This window comes from Lagopus leucura, unplaced genomic scaffold, assembly GCF_019238085.1.
Source record: "Lagopus leucura isolate 7727_CA_CO unplaced genomic scaffold, USGS_WTPT01 Super-Scaffold_100001, whole genome shotgun sequence".
Taxonomy (NCBI): domain Eukaryota; kingdom Metazoa; phylum Chordata; class Aves; order Galliformes; family Phasianidae; genus Lagopus; species Lagopus leucura.
The window spans coordinates 49,586,517-49,606,635 of record NW_024962262.1 but is presented as its reverse complement, the minus strand read 5'-3'; the positions used below and the strand labels follow the sequence as shown (position 1 = coordinate 49,606,635).

At 37.2% G+C, this 20,119-nt stretch overlaps 1 protein-coding gene across 1 annotated transcript in view; it reads left to right on the top strand.

Moving 5' to 3' along the window:
- The window catches only part of OCA2 (OCA2 melanosomal transmembrane protein), a 177,617-nt gene that overhangs the window by 99,779 nt on the left and 57,719 nt on the right, over positions 1-20,119 (top strand). The window contains exons 16-18 of the mRNA XM_042867669.1: positions 3,203-3,350; positions 5,122-5,179; positions 6,524-6,632. Coding sequence (XP_042723603.1) covers positions 3,203-3,350; positions 5,122-5,179; positions 6,524-6,632 — 315 coding nt within the window. The remainder of the gene's footprint in view (positions 1-3,202; positions 3,351-5,121; positions 5,180-6,523; positions 6,633-20,119) is intronic.

The window sequence follows — 20,119 nt, the reverse complement described above, 5'->3', positions numbered from 1 at the left end:
TTTTTGAAAATGTTCATTGCTCTCAGTCACCTCAAGGATCTTACATTGTATTGCAGTCGAAACAAAAACTACTGCTAACACATGTATTACCTGTTGCCATAGGAGGCTATTACAATAAAAGTGTTGCTGAAACTGAAATAAGAGAAACTTTCTGTGGGATGACCTAGAAAATCTCTTTAGAAATAATTACTGTAACAGGGTTAGCACTGTAAAAAAATGTATCAACTGTTCTGATTTTCAAAGGTCATGTTGCTCTGAAGTAAATTTCACTGCAGGTCAGACGTTCACATCCTTGGGGTGTTTAGAAAACTAATGTCTGAGCAAGCAAGCATGCACTTGCTGCACACAAAGGCAAGATCAAAGCCACATGAAACAACCCACACATTTTTTAACGCAGACGACAAAGTATTAGTTCAACCTTGCTGAAACTGGAGATTAACCCCACAGCACTTCAGACCAGGAGCAGGAGTGTGAAACGCCAGTCATTCTGCTCTGTTTTTGTTTGTGGCACAGATATATGTGATGCTAGGCATCCCTTTTCAAATGAGTGAAGATAAAGATTCTCTGTATGAAAATACCCGGTGTGGATCTGCATCTCAGTTAGAGGATGAAAACTTCAACTTTCTTCCATTAGCAAAATCCTTGGTCACGTTTCACTTGAAAAGGATGAAGGAAATGTTACAGCAGGATAAACATACATCATGAACAGAAACAGAGAGAGACTTTTCACAAGGGTATGCAGTAATAGGGTGAGCAATAACCATTTTAAACTGGTAGAGAGGAGATTTAGATTAGATGTTAGGAGGAAATTCTTCACTCAGAGGGCAGTGAGGTGCTGGCACAGCTGTCCAGAGAAGCTGTGCCCCACCCCTGGAGGCGTTCAAGGCCAGGTTGGATGGGGCACTGGGCAGCCTGAGCTGGTGGGGGGCAGCCCTGCCCGTGGCATGGAGCAGGTAAAAGGTTGGAACTCAAAAATCTTTGAGGTCACTTCCAACCCAAACTATTCTGTGATTCCATAACCAGAAAAGGTGTTGCAAAATGGCTAACTGGATAATTATTCTTTGTGCATGTTTGCCAGAGAAAAAGATAAAACCGCGCTCTTCCTCTTGAACTGATGATGAGAAACAGTTTCAAAGCCACAGTCCATTTGACTTGAAAATTGCATGTGAGAGCAGAATGAAAAGGACCATTCAGCTGTTGAGGGTATTTTCCCCTTTTTATCTGCTTGAATTACGTAAAGAAGATTCTATCTTATCCAGTCCACGGTAGCATGTAGGATAGTACAGTATTGCTTTCACCATGAAAGATTCAGGAAATCTTTTCAATTAAAAAGTTTTTTCTAGTAGAGTTGAACAGGAGATTGTGCAAGAAAGCCATGTTCCAGCATTTCTCCATTTAGACTTGCCTGTCTGTAGGAAAAAGCAGCTGATATTTTGCCACTTGCTTCTGTCAGAAATAGCTATTTAAAGTGCTTGCAAATTCAGAGACTTAAAATTTAATCTTGAATTTTATTAAAGAATAATTTCCACCATTTCTGAGGTTTCAAATAGGCTTTCTGCACAGTTCACATTCAGCTTAATTCTCAAAAAAGATTTTTTTTTTTTTCCTGGAGCAGATAAGTTGTGGCTTATAGCTCTGTCACTTTCTTGTTTATGTTCTGGAAGGGAATAGAAGATCACTGCTGATTTATTTGTGGATGTCACAAGCTGTTGCTGAAAAAGTAAATGATGTCTGGGACAGGGTGTCTGCACAGTCTCATATGGATAAGCAGGACATATCCATGTTTTAATATGAAGTAGAATCAGATTATGTTCCTGACAAGAATCACCAAATATATTACAAAGGAAAATCCTAGATCTTGTACCTCTGATACCTATAATTTAGGTATTAATCCTTCTTTTTATAAGAAATGTTTTAGACGAAACACAGGTTGTTTAATAACCTGGAACAATCATTTAGCTTTACGTAATGAGTTTACAGTTTCAGCCTTGAGTTCTAAATCCAAGGCAAAGAATACCATTTTGTTGGCTTGTAAGCTGTTTGCTCTGCTCATCTGTGGATGTGAGCTGTACAAAATCTTAGTCAACTTCTGTTCATCAGCTTCTCAGGAAGGTTATGATGGCACTGAACATCCTTACTTTTTTCCTTCAAATGATTGAATTCTGTCATGTCTACTTTCCTCTTGTGGTTAATTATTACATAATATGCTCTGTATTATCACTATAAATACTTGGTAACAAAGGTAGAGAGCATATTAAACACATTTAGTGTTCATTTTGTCATTAAATACCATGAACAACTGGGGATTTGTAAATATTAATGTCACTGCTTACATCAAAATGTGTTTAAATATTTCTCATTATTTACTCTATTTTTTATAAATAATGCTTACAGATTGCATAGGTGGTGCAAATACTTCCTCGTCAATTTCTTGAGATAAGTGTAATTTGCATGCTAAATATGGATCTTAAGATATAAAGCCACGAATTCTTGACTTTTTTTTCTTCAGTGACATGAAATTTGAGGGGAAAGAAATAAAAGGAAGTTGTGGAAGTGTCCAATTCGCTAACTTGGAAGTATATGTTCAGATAGTTTCTGAATGAATAATCAGCTTTTATATCCTTAGGAATCTCCTGTAAAATCCAAAGGATATTTTTTGTCATGACCATTCTAATGTCTGCTGTCAACAGGAGTGAGCGCTTTTCGTTTATTCTTCAAGACCTTGATAGTACTCAAAAAAACAAATCAAAACATGCTCAAACAACACTCTGAAGACTGATTTGAAGTATTAATCAGTCTGTTTAAACTTACACGAGATCAGATATTACTCAGGTCTGCATTTTAGCAGTACATTAATGTGTGTCGGCAGGTTATGATCTGATGAAAAGCAAATATGATACGATTTTAGCGGTAAAGATTGTGGTGGTCTTAAGCAAATATTTGAAGATAGCACCTTATATTAATTGGGAAATGAATTTGAGATCACTTTTGTTAAAAAATTGAAATGTTTCTATTAATTTTCCATTCCCTTCAGCTTTGAAAAGTAAGTGGTAAAAAGAACTCTGAAACTGGCAAACTCTTTGGAAACCATTCTGATCATTTTAATAGCCTTCAGTCTAGGACACATTGCACATACTTTGTGGGTCTTTGGTTTCATACCTACTACATCTGCTATAAGATAAACTATCTTGCTTTGTTTCAGAACTGAAACATGAGATCTATGTTTGGAGGTTGACTGCTCAGCGCATTAACCCTGCCAGCAGGGAAGAAACTGCCGTGAAATGCCTCTTGATGCAGAAGGTGCTGACTCTGGAGATACTCCTGAGGAAGAAGCTCAGGACATTCCACAAGTGAGTGTTGCTGGCATGTGCCACCTCCTTTCTTCCACCCTTGGCAGGATGAGCTGCAGGCGTAGGCACTTTGTTGGACTGACATGAAACTCCTGCTCATCTCAGTTTGCAGTTGTAACGATATTCTAGTTTTGCTACTATCTTCACTGACGTGAGACCTACATTCTCAGCTATTTGATCACAGAATCACAGAATGGCCAGGGTTGGAAGGGACCTCAAGGATCATGAATCTCCAAACCCCCTGCCACATGCAGGGCCACCAACCTCCACATTTAATACTAGACCAGGCTGCCCAGGGCCCCATCCAACCTGGCCTTGAACACCTCCAGGGACGGGGCATCCACAATCTCTCTGGGCAGCCTGTTCCAGCACCTCACCATTCTCTCTGTAAAGAACTTCCCCCTGACATCCAGCCTAAATCTCCCCTCCCTCAACTTCAAACCATTTCCCCTTGTCCTGCTGTTATCTACCCTTTCAAAGAGTTGAAAGAGTTGAGCAGATACGAAGAACCATGGAAGCTCAGCTTCAGTGATACACCAAGTACTTTAGGACAAAACTAATGTGTAAGGTCTGGAAAACATATTGTGAATAAACAAAAATTTGATGACCCAGAAATTCCAGGTAGCTTTTGTTTTAAAAGATCACAAATACACCATTAGGCTTTTTCCTGCAATAATAGCTTCAATGTAGTAAAATGCTGTAAATTTTTCCCTGATGAAAAATTCAAATGTTCTTCAGTGAATTTTCAAAACAGCGATTTACTACTTTTGAAAGTAATCAAATCTTCAGTGGGGATGTGAGCATATTCATAATTAACCAGGTATGTATAGAAAAGGAGAAGTTTTTATAAACTAAGACTAACAAAAAATTAACCTTATTTTTGTTTAGGTTCCAGCAAAACCAGCTGTTTATGTAGGAAATTTGATGTTTGAGAATAGTAATATAAATACAGTGACAGTGAATTTTCTTATTTTCACAAATAACCTTCTTAATTCAATAAATGATGCAAGCATAAATTGTTCCAGTAATAAGATAATTTTTCCTTTTATTTTCCTATAATATTTTCCTTTAATTTTTTCCTGATATTGTGCACTTTAAATAAAGTGACATAAAAAGTCTTTTTAAAAGATTGTGACATTATTAGAGTTCACAACACCTTAAAGAAAATAATTCTGAAGTATATAAAAAATCGTACGTTCAGTTTTGAAAATGAGGATTCCTTCAGCACAAGTACACTGACAGTGATGTAGAAATTCATTAACATTAGCAACAGAGCTCCTGAACTGCAAACCCCGAGGCTTTTTTTTGCTGCAGGGCTGACTATGCTGATAACAGAAAGAAGTAACTTATTCGGATCTTAAAACTTCATTATAAAATGCAAATGTAACACGTGTTCTGACTTGTTGGTGTTAGCACATGACCCTTGCTTTATCACAGAATGGCACACATTACCTCCTGAAACTACAAATGGAACATATAGCCAGCTCCTATATCCAGGTTCGTACTCCGGATGCTTGCACTTTCCAAGTCTGTGGCACTCTTCATGAACCAAACTGTGTACTGGTAGTATGTATTAGAAAAGTGGGGTCTTAAGTAAATTGTCATGGGAATTTTGCTACTGAACATAAGGCAACCATGGTTCCTCTGTAGTATGAGTTACTCCTTAAAGGGGAGAGAATGATCTGGATGTGATGAGAGAGATTTATTCCAGTACTGTTTGGCAGGGCTCTCATTTCATTCTGGAAAAAAAGCAGGTGTCATTTTCTTTCAGGCAAATTTCACAAGAAGATAAAAACTGGGAAACAAATATTCAGGAACTCCAGAAAAAAGTAAGTAGATGGCAGTTGTTCTTAATATAAGTGTAAGTAGACCTATGGCTTTTTATGAGGAAAATCCTTTGAATCCAATGAAAATTTAATAAGTGTCGTGGAGAAGAAAAGCTGGCAGGCAGACTGGCTGGCTTCTCATCAGGATGGATATACTGAACTACATTGTATGAGTTAGGTTTTATACGTGTTCTTTAGAAAAGAGTTGTTTAAAGGATCAATAAATGATTCAGCAATGTTCTCTTAAAATTTTAATCCGCCATGGCCAGAAAGTCTTAGAAGGTGTGAATAGGTTGTTTATAACCACAATGCATGATGACAGAGTAATACCAACTCTAATTTACTACACTATCTGTAACACATCTGCTATGTTATTTAAGTAGGGATAAACCACTTGCATAAATCCTGTTTTCTTTGCTGTGCACATATTAACACTGCCTAGATCTTTATGCTGAAGCTGAACCTGACAGGATGTATACCCTATAGTAGGATTAATTTCATCTCCATTAGCCTAATCATCACATCCTTTCCACATTGCTGGCACTAATGAGTACAGGCGTGTAATTGGGAGCTCAAATCCTTGGCTGGGAGCACTCTGTTCTATATGTCATACCAAAACAGAACAAAACCAACTGGATTTTCTGTTTGGTTTTAGGCCTTTTCCAAAGCATTGTATAAATGATGAACTTTTAAAAGAAGTGAGATTTGATTATACTTTGGTAGATTTCTAAACTGTGTGGAAGAGACTAGCAATGAGAGAGGTACTCAGTCCCTATGTTGCTGGTGAAGGTGATTTCAGAGCAGAGAAGCAACAGCACAGTGGAAAGAATTTAGGTATGAGAATGAGAGCATGAGGAGCTGGTCTGTGGTACAGGAGCTCTATAAAGATTAGGGGCATGGCATGTCTTTGAAAGTTGTACGTGATGTATGAAGAATCTGGTCATTAGGTTAGGTTATAGGTTTTCAGAGTATAATCACAATAAAGGATGATTTTGTTCAAATTTGAGAAACCACAGAGCACCTGAAGTTCCCTCTATAATAAAAATTGCCTTTCAACTATACTTGCACAACTGTGTTTTATCTCCTGTCTTCATGTTGGGTCTCTCTTACTACGTGATCATGTTTTCTATAGGGAAACATGAAATATTTCATTTTAAATATTTATGTATTTTATGCTGAAGAAGAATATACAATACAGGAACAGCTTTTTCTATTTCACATGTTTTTATTTTTTATTTTTTATTTTTTATTTTTTATTTTTTATTTTTTATTTTTTATTTTTAACTCTGTGCACAATAAATAGTTCCTTCTTTAACACAATTATCCAATTCTTTTTCCCCTCTGCAGCACAGAATAACAGACAAAATCCTTCTCGTCAAATGCCTTACTGTGCTGGGATGTGTTATTCTGATGTTTTTTCTCAACTCATTTGTTGCAGGTGTCTACTTAGATCTTGGTAAGTTTCACAGTTTTATTCTATTTTATTAAAATAATAATAATAATAATAAAACAGCTAACTGAACTGTAACATTTTTCTGAGTCTATTCAGAAAACCCATGTTTTTGTAAGTCCCTGACCTTACAATTTCACCGGGTTAATCAGAACAGCAGTTTCTCAGAACACGTTTTTGAAATGCAGTCACGACTCAGTCACCCCAGGAGGAATAGCAGGTAGAGCTCTTAACTTCATCTTTTTCTGACTTCCCAATATTAACTAGGTGGATAAACATAACAGAATGAGCAAATTTGACCTTACCATGATTTCAGTGTAGCCTTGAATAAATGACCAAGATTCATTACGGAGATCAGAAAGCAATTACTCTGTGTAAGAACATTTAAGTAGTCTAGCATAATTTCATGAGTAAAGATAGCTCTTCGTATAACTTCAAGTTACCATTATGTTATCATCAAAATAAATCATTTCCCAAAATAAAATCTAGAAGACACTGCATATGATTGAAACAAAAATAACTACATTCTGTGCCTAGACCTGTCTGTGCAGGTCTTTATACAGTTATTATGTGTCTAAATCCCTATAAGGACATTCTTGAAATGTCCCAAAAATAGAACAAAATTAAAACTCATGTTTAACTGAAGAGCAGTTATAAAACCTGCCTGTAACATGAAAAGTTAATGATATTTTTTTGGGCTGTGGAGTGTTTGGAAGTTATGGAATTTCAAATTTATGTTTTCTCTTCATCTGAATCCCTTCACTGTGTATGTCCAGTGGGAAAAAAAAAAAAAAAAAAAGCAATAGATTTAAGGATGAATAACTCATAAAGAATAAGTCACTGGCTGAATTATAATGTGCATTTTGGTTATGCACAGTATAGAGCTAGTTCTAACTGTAGAGTGGTGATCAGGTTGGAAACAACACCTTCCGCCCCTGTTGCTACTACTTCAGCTATATTAACTGGCTTAGTAAGCTACCAGTAGCCAAAGGTGGCTCTTCTGTTTGCTTGGACCCAGGGAAGCACCGGAGTTGGTGTTATTGGCATCAGTGGGGGGATGTGAGTTACTGTATCTGGAGCAATGTGTTTTTAAATAAGTACAGCTATGCTGCTAAACACATTTATTCCAAGGACTGAGCTACAGCCCTTGGACCTAGGCTGCAGGATGTCTGTGTCCATGCTGCTCAGACCTCACCTCTGCAGAGCAGTCTGGCGCTGCAACCGGCCCTGTGCTTCCTTGTGACATTGTAAATAGTTTTGTACGCATGGGATTATTAAGTTGCCAGTTCACTTCAAGGGCAGTTTTGTAGCCTAATAAAATTGTTCTAAGTCCATAATACTGAGGACATATGGTGTATTACCCTGTATTTGTTATGGGGTTTCAGTGCATAACCTTGTCTGAGTTAATGTTGCAGTAACTGCACAGAGCACAGACCTAAACGTGACTCACCCTTGTTTCTGTTTGAGTGTGATTCCTGCAACAAATTGCCTTCAGAAGTACTTATTTTTGTTTGAGGTGAAACAAGCTGGGTCAGTCCAAGACAGGGGTCTGAGTTATATGCAATACTTACACAAGGGGGATTGTGGGACACTGGGACTTCACTGTGGACTTGGACTATGAGGTTTCCTGACAGTGCTTCTGTGCAGCAGAAGTGTGGTGCCTGGAGCAATATGAGCTTAGGAGAGGGGACACTGTTTCAGCCAGCGGCACCAGTGACACTGCTATGGTGGCAGCTTTCCTCTTCCAGAGTATCTGCTGTGATAGAAATGGATAATTCAATAAAGAATATTGGTTGTTAAGAAGTTAAAAGGTATGCTGATGCATTATAGCCACAAAAGTGCAATGTTACTATAGCATAGGAAGAAACAGAAATTGAAGACACAGGCATTTGAAGTCACTGTGGCTAAGAGCGTTAACTGAAGAGTTCCCACCAGCAATTTAAGAAATCAATTTTCACTCTTACTTTTCTGCCTCGGAACTACATGATCCTTGAGGTCCCTTCCAACCCGGGTGATTCTGTGATTTTGTGTGTGATTCTGTGAACCATATAAGATTTTGTGAGTAAACCCAAAATCTAAGTGTTTTTGGAGTACTAGAAGAAATCTAGTAACAGAAGAGTGGTTTTTTGTTCTACTTCATGTCAGTAAAATAAGTGCAAGATAGTGACATGGTTGGCAGTGCAGGTTTTTGTAATTCACTATCCAATCTTCTGCTGCAATCTTGAAAGTAAACATGGGCTGTATGTGTTATTTAGTTTCTCTCTGTTCTGTATTCATAGTAAATCTGTCAGATTAGTAAATAAATGTTATTAAATCATATACATAATTCTATTAATACTTAATGGAACCTTCAGACTTCTACTGAGATCTCACTGATGACTCCTGAGTTCCATGGTCTTGATGCTTGCTGTCACTTACTTATCATTACTGAAGTAGTACTGCTGTGGGTTGCTATGGATTTTAGTCCTCCAGTGGATGGAAATAAATTTCCTAAAATACAGCACATCTTGTACTCTGGTGGTTTGGCTATATTTGTTCAGTAAGTTTTTGCATAAAAATGAAAGTAGATTGTAATTCAGTGTTTAATTTCCTACTAGAATAATGTTTTATACAGAGGCTTAAGTGTTAGAAATCTAATAACTTTTAATTGCATTTGGTAGAGTGAATTAGAAAGATTATAGAATTCTTTATCAGTCCCCAGCCTTGATACAATTTTTCCATAATGAACCTGGAATCATTGATATAATTTGAGGGAATTGACATTTTAATTTAACTAATAAATTTGCATACTTAACTGTCTTAAAATGCAGAACACTTTCCTATTCAGTTTTCTTGTACCTGTTCATCTGTAGACTAATTCTATGAAATGCCTATGTCAGTGAAAAGCTAATAATGAGACTTCAAACAGACAGAGATGGCAAACTTCAGACTTCTAGAGAGTGCTTTCATTCAGCCACTATAGGATATTACTTTATTGATAAAGCACTGGTAAAGCATCTGAGGAATCTTGCTTCCTTCTGCCTCTGGATCCTCTCCTCTCAGGGTCACGTCAGTCATTTCTGAGTCAGGGAAAAGTCCTCTCCTGCTTTTAGAGAGCTGCAACAGAAGATTTTGCTTTCTTCCTCAAGAAACAAGGTGTAAACTCAAGAGTAAACAAATCAGATACTGATGGTTTCAGGGTAGAGATACTGTTACTGACTCAGCTGCAGACTGTTGGAAGATGGGAAGTCACACCAGGAGAAACATAGCTATATATTTGCCTAATTTGTACAACTTGTATCTTACATTGTTGAGACATTTAAAATCTGTGACTGAAATAGTGGAAAAGGAGGGAAATCATTGTTTTCATTTAAGCTGACTGGTTTTTGTTTGGAAGGCCACGTTTTGCAGAGCCCTTTTTGATGTTATTATCAGCGCATTCAAGAAGAAATGTTTTCAATCTCTATAGATACAAAAGACTCCTGTTGTCTTGTCACTCCTTTGGATGCCAGTCATTGTATTTTCTGACTAATTTCTGTAATGTACTGAAAATTTGTTGAAATTTACAGGTGCTGAGTGAGTGAATGAAAGCCCTCCATTGCCCTAAAGAGCTTCTTAAACTTGCTTAAATTTGCTGTTGAATCACTGACTGTCAGAAGTTCTGCACCAATATGTACTTGGCTTACAACAACCAAATCAGGTTTTCCACTACTGCATCCTGCTGAGATTTTAACAGCTCCCTCCATTTTCTTTTCTGCAACATTTTGAATAAGTGGTGCAAGGACTTTGCTGTAGAAGTTATTCTTCCTTAACAGCTTTGAGATAGATTGCCTGTACATGTTAGAGTTAGTCATTCTCTAACCAATACCAGAAGCCTTAAGCTTAGAGATCTTTCTATGAGTTGCAAAACAAACAAACAAACGAAAAATCCACACCTAATATTGCACAAGTGAAAAAAATATAGTCTGCATATTTGTCTTCAGAGTGTGCAACACGTATGCCTAAGGAAAACTCTACAAACTTTGAACTGTTCTTCAAACTGTTATTTTGGAGCATTTTTCTGTACTAGAGGTGGTAAATAAATAAAACCATCTTATCCTACTATCATATATAGTAGTAGAGTTATAGAAATCTATCACTGCTTACAAACAATGAAATCATATAAACAAAAGGAAACAAACTAGGTTATGCAACTGTGTTTGTACCCATAGGAAAGATAACAGTGTGCTTATATTCTGGAAATGATTGCTTTCAGGTGAATATATGCAATCCTTGTGAAATGTCCATTATAGAACTATTCTTCTTGTTGAGGGTTATTTCATGAAATGTTTGGGATTAAAAAAAAAAAAAAGGATCAGCTTGATAAGCCAATGTATAATTTATTGCTGAAGAACACCAGAAATCCTGGTGAGACAAATAGCTATTAAGCTATAAAAAGTAGTGAATGACATAGATTTAAGAAAGTGTACACTTAATGCCAAAAGCCACAATGTTAAGTTTAGAACATTTTCCACCAGTATATCCTCAGTGTAAAAAGTTGCTCTTTAATTTGTCACTGAATCTAACATTTATTCCCAGGCTATCTACAGGCTGTGATGTTAATCAGTTTTAATTGAGGAAAGCTTATGGGCATGGCCTATCTGCTCAAATTATAATGAATTCTCAGCTATTTAACTCTGTTAAACCCAGTATTTTCCCCTGTATTTTTGCAAACCTTTCCAATGTGGTTAGATGAATTAAGAAGCTGGATACACAGACTGGGATCCAAGTTTTATGGACCTTTTCTAAATAGCTATAAATATTACCTGAATAATCTGTGGTTGCCTGGAAACTCCTTCACACAGTTCCAGGTAGTGTGAGCTAGATTGTTCTGGTCCTCTAAACAATTGGACTGGGGATGCCTTCTTTGTATACAGCAGTAGGCTCTGCTTTCAGAGTGTTGGTGGTGTTGTGATATACATGGTTTTGTGGGCAAAACTGAGAACTTACTTTTAGTCTAATTAAAGGTTTTATCTATGAAAGCAAAACACAACATTTATTGTTCATGCGCTTGTGACAATACCAACACATTGAATTACCCAATCAATACAAAAGAAAATCCACTAACAATATAGAATTAAATCTGTTATAGACAATAAATGATAAAAAAATAATTAAAGCAAGAAAGCACGCATTCCTTGTATCCTTTGATGCTCCGCAGGATGTAAAGCTTCACAAGGCTGAGTAGAGTGTGATGAATTGTTGATACCTTGAGAATTTTACTTGGAGAAGTATTACAGGGATTTCTTCCTCCTCTTTACTGGGAGGTGTAAAATGCTGATGTTGACGGTTTCTTCCTCCTTGTGCTTGAGTCCACTTTCCTTCTTATGCTTGAGTCCACTTGAGCTCAATATTATCAATTTTTTTTTTTTAACTTTATTCCTTGCAATTTTGTCATATATAGAGTTATATAAATATTACAGACTTGGTCCCTGTCTTTTTTGTTACCTCAGAAATGGGTTTTGACTCACATCACAGACTGCGCTATTAGCAACTGCTGAGTTGTTGATAATCCCAGGGCAGTTGATATCATCCAATGCCCTCACCTTCAAGGCTTTTTCTATTACTTCACATCCGTATTCCTTTACATTATTAAGTTCAAGTCAAAAGTAGTTCATTACACGCAGCATCTAGCTATTCCTAGCTATGTAGGAATTGGTAACAGTATGCACTAAACCACCCAATTATGCAAAAGTAAGCAAAACAAAAATAAGGTATGTCTTCTATTTGTTAGTTCTGGATATATTTTGCACCATCTTTTGTATTATTTTATACTGATAGGATAGTTAATTATTTTTCTTTGCTTTTGTCAGGGATTTGGCTGCCATCCACAGAAATGCTTTTTTTTTTTTTTTTTTTTTTTTTTTTTTTTTTTTTTCTACAATTACTCATTCTGTGCCCTCTTGCCTGTGTAATTTTTTTCTCTTATTATTTTCCATTAATAGTCCACATACGTGAAGCTGTGTCACTGCTTTTCATTAATAATGTTTGGGGTTTTTTTGACCTTGTAATTTGAAGCAGAACAACAAATTGTAGCATCTGATGAGAGTAGTCAGCCTACTGTAGCAAGATATCTTCGGGCTATAATTTTAGGTACTTCTCTTTGGAAGCCCCTTTCTGGAGATCCTTTCAGATCCTTACAGCTGTGCATGTAGAGACTGATAATACTGTAGAGATGGTATTAACTACAGCCATGAGTGGATTCTGGCATATTTGACCTCATTTAGTGCTCTTTTTCTCTACGCTCTTACTTAATTCCTATATTATTTAGCTGTTTTGACATGCAGTAGTGTTGGTTTAAGTTGTCTAGTACTTCAACATTGAGCTCAAGAAGAGCTCTGTACATGCCTGACCTACTCATCTCTAAATATGTAGCATGGAAATTTGGTTGGACCATGAAGATGCATATTGTTTTAAAATGAGGGTAGCCATAATTGCACATACAAGACTTAGCACATCTTTGATTCATAGTGATGTTGAAAACAATCCTTGTAAAGTGTATATGAACATGACAAAAATAAATGTACAGTTATTTTGTAGAAATAAAAATGTTGGAGTAGAGCTAAATTGATGCATTCAGCATTGAGTATAGAACTCACTTTGGTACAGATCTGAGTTATTGCTCCTTCTCAACATAACACTCTCTGAAAATAGGAGAAATCTTCCTGCAGTCCCTGCGGTTTTAAATTTTTATTTTATTTTATTTTATTTTTTTTTAATTACACCCTTCAAAGTGCACAGTCATTTTTATGGGCACGTAAATAAACATGGAAAATATTCTGTCTGTGTGGTTGTTCATACACCTGATGTGGAAAAAAAAACCTCTACCACCAAAGCTGGGAAAGAGTAACAATTATATCTGCTAGTACACTTTTTGTGCTTTAGTTCTTTCTTCCGGAGATGTTGACCTTTGTTTTATCTTGATATTCATATCTTAAATTTTTTTTGTCTCTCAGAGTCAGTGAGATTCTGCCAATATAGCGTGTCTTCGTTTTCAATAACGTTTACTGAGGTAATTTTGTAATTTTTTAAAAGACTTTTAGATGGGTGTAATATACATAGCTATATCTCAACACATCTCTGCTGATGTAGCATCTAGCTAGAGCTAGTAAGGAAGCTAGTAATGTTTTCTTACTTACAGGAATCTCTCTTGGTTGCCATCCTATCTTATTTATGGTATTGTGCTTGAAGCATCAGGAGAATTAACAAAATCCATTCCATCTATTCCCAATGCACAGAGGCTCATTCAGTGATTACAGAGCAGCTATTCCTCTGCTTCCTTGTTTTATGCTATGCTCTTGTTCTTAACTTCGAAATTTATTTCTATTCATACAGGTTCCTGTTTTGTTTGCCTCGCATAGGGTTATAGTTTCCATCAACTTCTTTCTCGTTCTTTTAATCTTCTTATATTCTACCAGGCATTTCCTGATGCAGGTGCAAGCTGTTCTGGACTGTTACTATCATGGTTCTACCACCAAGGAACAGCCTTGTGGTGCTACAAATAGCACAGAACAGCTGGAAACAATTTATATGATGCTAAGCTTATGAAAAGAGATTACTGAAAAGACAAGCAAGTTGCTTTGTCAGAGAGTAATTCTGTTAAAAAAAAAAAAAAATTGAAGATCAAACAGTGCTTATCAGTTGACAACAAACGTTGTTTGTAAGAATTCAGTATGATTTCAGAATGGACATTTTTGGGGATACCTGACAACATTTTTAAAAAAATAATTGTAGAAAACTAAACATGGAGTATTTGAGGTGCTGGCATAGGCTGCCCAGAGAGGTTGTAGATATCCCGTCCCTGAAGGTGTTCAAGGCCAGGTATGATGGGGCTGTGGACAATCTAGTATTTAGTATCTGAACTAGTGGTTGGCAAACCTGCCTATGGCAGGGGGGTAGAAACTTGATAATGCTTGAGGTCCCTTCCAACACAAACCATTCTATGATTCTGTGATTTTAATTCATATTCAGGACTACTGATATTAAATGAGTAGAGTGAGCAGTACTGGAAGTATGTCTTTGATCCTGTTGTTTGATGCACATATTTCTATATCCATGCATAATAGTATAATCAAATGTGTCCTTATACATAACATTACATCTGCACTTTGGTGTATGAAGGACTGACAGGTTAATTTGTGAGGGTTTGTGGAGGTAATTGTACTTCTGATTAAGCTGGTGGGGCACACTGTTTGATTTAATTCTTCTTATATTCATTAATATGCCATGTAAGCCATGATTCAAAGGTTAGCACCAGAAGATATAGCTTGCTATGGATGTTATAGGCATGAGGGGTCTCTGTTTTTCACAAAATGGCAAACAGAGAATTGCTAAGATCAGAGAAAAAGAATATCTCATTTTGCTCAATTGCAAAAGTCTAAAAAAATCTGTGTCCGTCATTTTGCTTGTAGGAGTATTACATTTTCATCTATCAGAAGCTGATTTTTAAAGATCTCTGCTCATTGCTCACCTATTCGGTATGTGATTTTGAATACTGTGTAGCCTGATTCTTCCTAGCTGCTATAATGTCTCCTAACTCTTCTTGTTTTATCCTTTACTGCCACTGCAAAGATTGCTCTCTACTCTCTGTAGCAGGCCGGTTCTTACCTGAAGGCTTGCAATTTAGTCTTATCTTTGAGCTAAGCATCCCAGAGTCTTTAAATTTTTTTCCTCAAAAACCAAGTTTTCAGACTGTTTGTCATATTTCTTTGCCCTGGATTTTCTAATGGTTAAGCGTAATGCATCTTCCCTGGGTTTACTGGGGATTAAGAGAGCAGAGGCTGCTTCACAGGATTTGTTATTCATAACCCTGATTATGTATTTCAGGAGACCATCGGGCTCAGTTTCTGTGTTACTTGTCTTCCATGCAGGACTGTTAATATCCAGATGCTTCCCATCCTAGAGCTGGACAGTTATACCTACTCCTGCTTAAATATAGAGTCCTGCACCTGTCTAACCTGAGCAGCACTCTCTTTTGCCCAGGCCAGCACTGAAGTGGCACAGTGTTAATCTGGCTTCAGTTTTCATTGCAAATATCTCAAGAACCACTTGAGTTTCCAGAAGCATGAATTATAAATGCGCTCTCGGTATTCATGTGGAAAGACATTATTTCAAATTCTGTGCACGTAAAGGAAACATACAGTACCTGCATGTTCACATTGTTAGGAGGAAACTTATTATACGTTTCAGCTGCTACTAGGCCAGATGGAATTACTTTTACTAGGAATACAGATTTTTCTTAATGAGCATTTGAATGGCCTGCAGATTACACAGTATTTTCTTCCTTTCATTTATTTCCCTTTCACCTACCTTCCTCCCACATATTCTGTACTTCTATTTGATAATATTAGATTGTTTTATATTTTCTAGTTCTTTTGCTTGATTATTTCAAAATAGGATTTTTATTTTTTATTTAGCAAGATTGCAATTGCATTCTTCTCATCATGAGTTATTTACTGTTCCAAATGTGATTTTCCCTACTGGGTAAAGTGAATGAGAAAAGAAAAGCGCTCAAGCTATTTCTGCTGTACCATTTTTCTGGTTTCTGGCAGAAGACACAAGACTATTTTCTAGGAAGAATGCATTATAATTTTTCAAGGTGCATTTTATAATTAAATATCATTTTATTTTTCCTAAAATAAACAGTCACTGTCTTTAACAGGTGCTGTGTCAGTGCAGAAATGGAATTTAGATTCAGTTTCTCCCTGCATTATATTTCCAGAACACCAATTGTTGTGAAACAGAGGCACTGAAAGGCAGTAAAAGATGTAGTTTGTGGAACTATAAATGGGCTTTGCTTTCACTGTAGTAATGAGAAGTTATTCTTTTTAAAATTCACTCTTTCTCTTCTACCTGGCTCTCTCTTGTGGCCCAGTAAGCTAAAAAGTAAAAGAACAGTCATGCCAGTCTGTAATGCATCCTGGTACTTTCAGTTCTTTGAAAATGGAGGAATCTTTCAAACTGAATCCAAAGCAAATGCAGATACACTAAAACGTATAAAACAATGATATTCTTTGCTATCTTGAACATACTTAAAAGAACATTACTTAAAAAAGCCTCTGGACACCAGCCCATTTAGAGACGCAGATTGCCACATGTCTGTACAGGCTCCATAGATTACTTTGACAAACAGTTTGACAGAGAGCAGTCAATCAAGTAGTTACAGCCTACACTGACTACTGTGTCCTTCAAGTATTGGAAGATGTTATTCTTGTCCAGGTGCAAGGATGCTTGAAATCAAACCATGTCATAAAGGGGGATCTTACAGAAACCCCATCAAAACTCCTTGAGAGACTCCATCCTTCCTCTCTCCTTCTCTTTGTTTCTGTACTGTACCCATCCTCTGGGAGACAGGTACCTATATCTCCTCTTTGCAGTTACTACAAAGATAGCAAATTCAGAAAAGCCTGTGCATGTAGACTGTGATAAGCTATGTACAGCCCAAACTGGCAGCTGGCATCTTCAATTCTCCAGAGATCTCTACTTGCTGGAGTACTTCAGGAAAAGACACACTCCTTACCCATCTGTATTCCTCAGAAACAGACCACTTTTCTCTCACTCTAAGCTGTGTGCATGGAGCTAGTGCATATTGCTAAAGCCCATGGTGCAAGAAAATGCTGACTCTATCAACTTCTAGTGCATTTGTATTTCATTAGCTTTAATGAATAATTATCTTTATATAATATGTTCAAGTTGAGGCAGGAAGTTAGAAATAATGCCCATGTTTCATCACAAACTGTTTCAGAACTACTGAGAAATTCCTGTTCTTTAATCCTTCACTCCCTTTTACCTAATGATGTCACTTACGTGTGTGCAAAATAGCAGTAAAATTCTGCTGCTGAGCTCCCAGTCTGCACCTGTCTACTTCCTCTTGTAGTTTCCCTCTATCAGGAATTGCTGCCATCTATACTTAGAGAAGAATCGGTCCCACTGTATTTTACTGGAATTCGGTGGACACCTAAGAGTTGAAATTAGCCCAGTGCACATCCACACTGCTTTCTTTGTGTTTAGTGAAAATAGCTATTTAATTTGAGTGGACAGATTCATTTTACTTTGGGGAGAGGTAGAAAGTATCGATGAAGATTGCAAAAAATGTAGTAGGTGTCAGAAATTTTAGTGGATGAGGGAGAGGCTCCGGATTTAGTCAATCTGGACTTTAATAAGGCATTCAACTCTGTCTCCCACAGTATTCTGGGGCAGCAGGTACACGCTTGGACAGGTACACTCTTTGTTGGGTAAAGAACTGGCTGGAGGACTGGACCCAGAGAGTGGAGGTGAATGGAGTTAGATCCAGCTGGCAACCAGTTACTAGTGGTTTTTCCCAGGGAATCACTGTCCCTGGAGGTGTTCAAGAACTGCATAGATGTGGCACTGAGGGACGTGGTTTAGTGGGCATGATTGGTGGTAAGTGGATGATGGGACTAGATGATCTCAGAAATCTTTTCCAACCTTCATGGTTCTATGAATTGACAATTTCCTCCTCACTTTCATTTGCCTTTATGGAGACTCCTATTGTACTCCTGTCCCTGTGATTTGTAACTGATCTTGCAGTCTGCAAATGCCTTTGATATGGATGAGACTATTGAGTACTTTTAAAAATTTCCTGGAATAACTTCTGTATGAGTTTTGCCATTGCTACATTTAAGCTGTATGTATACCCAGGACCAGGTGCACAAAAAAATCTGCACCCATTATCGGCTTATGCCATGATCCAGCATTCAACTCGAGGAATGCAGAGTATTGCCACTCTGAGGTCAGCCCTGGAGTCTGTTCTCAATGGGTGGTAGAAATACCAATTCTTCACAGGAAATAAGTGTTCCTTTTGTGAAGGCAAAGATTCAAAGAAGTGCAAAATCTATGCATCTTTTATTCCAGTGCAAACATCCAGCTTTCCTCTTGATAACAGCTGAACCAGACGTTTTCTGCTACTTGACATCCCTCTGCCTGCAAGTGATATAGAGTGAACTGACCCTGTCTGTGCCACATTTCATAACCAGCAGGGCAAAGGTTTGGTTTTGGAGTCTGCCTGCCTTGAATGAAGGAAGGGCAAGTTGACATAGCAGTTTCTTATGACACTTTTGAGAGGGACCAGATGGGTTTTCCCACCTGGTTCTCTCTTTTGTGATGGCTTTAGCTCCCCTCCTCTCTTGCATTGTAATGTTCATGCATGAGATACTTTTGACCAAGCACTAATTATAACACTGTGAGAAAGTAGGGACCAAACTTTCTCAGCTTGCTGCATGGTAATGTTTCAGTATTTGGTGATGAGCAAAGCTGGCTATGAGAATTTGGATTTTGGTTCCAATGAAGCACCAAGATCAGATTTTACTGACTTGGCATTTTGGAAAAAAAAAAAAAATACTATTAACATTTACTTCATGAACAGGCAGAAACTTCGGTTTCTTTATTTCTTCTGAAATTTACATGAGGTTAAAATGGAATAGAGGTTGATTTTGATCTTAAGCTCTTGGATGGTTTTGGATCTCTATTTCTTTAACCTAACAGAGGAGCAACCCCGTTGTTCTTGAGGACTGCTGTAGACTGCTCACTTTATTCATCTATGTGCTGCGTAGCAGAGACCTATTCTCCCTAAGTCACACTTTAAATTTGATTTTAAGTTTGTGATTTAAAGTTTTTTGACAGCAGCGATTGTTATTCTTTCCTCCTTACTTGTTCTGCAGTTTTTTGAATTCATCACTTTTCAACAGTGACTATATGAAATAGCACCAGGTATCTGAAAGAGTCACAACAAAGGGAGAAATGACTTGAAGAGGTGGGATGCTTTGTTTCCATGCCATTAAAAAGCCTCAAATTATGTATCTTGGTTTTACTCATTAAAGAAAAAAACTACTATTTAAGTTAAAGAAGAGGAAAAGAAAGGCAGAAAAAAAGATCATCATCCCAAGGAGAAAAAAAAAAACAACTTATCTATTTCTTGTTTGAAGTCTCATTCTACTGTTCAAGAATGAAATGTTCAGGAGGAATCAAATAGCTCCAGAATGCATTTTAGCTGTGCAGAGAAAGTGAGTATTGCTAGGAGATTCATGAATTATGTTCTTTGTCTGATTGCACATTTCTTCTGCATTTTCTCTCAGTTACCAAAATGTGTCTTAACATGTGAGGATGTATAGAGAGATCCTGTCTGGAGAGAATCTCCTGTGCTGCTTAAAGCTGATCTCTGTGCTGCTTCAAAGAGTTTTTTACTTTCTGAGATTGTTTTCTACAGCATGTAGCCCTTGATTCTTCAATGTCCTGGGGCTGCAGTGAGCCTTTCAGGAGGCTGCAGAGCCCTTCTATCTATCTTCTAACAATCATATCCTGAGCTTCATCAAATTAAGTATGGTCAGCAGGTCAAGGGAGGTGATCCCGCCCCTCTACTCTGTGCTAATGAGACCTTACCTGGACTACTTTGTCCAAATGTGGAGTCCTCAGTACAGGAAAGACATGAACTGAATAGAACAAGTACAGAGGAGGGC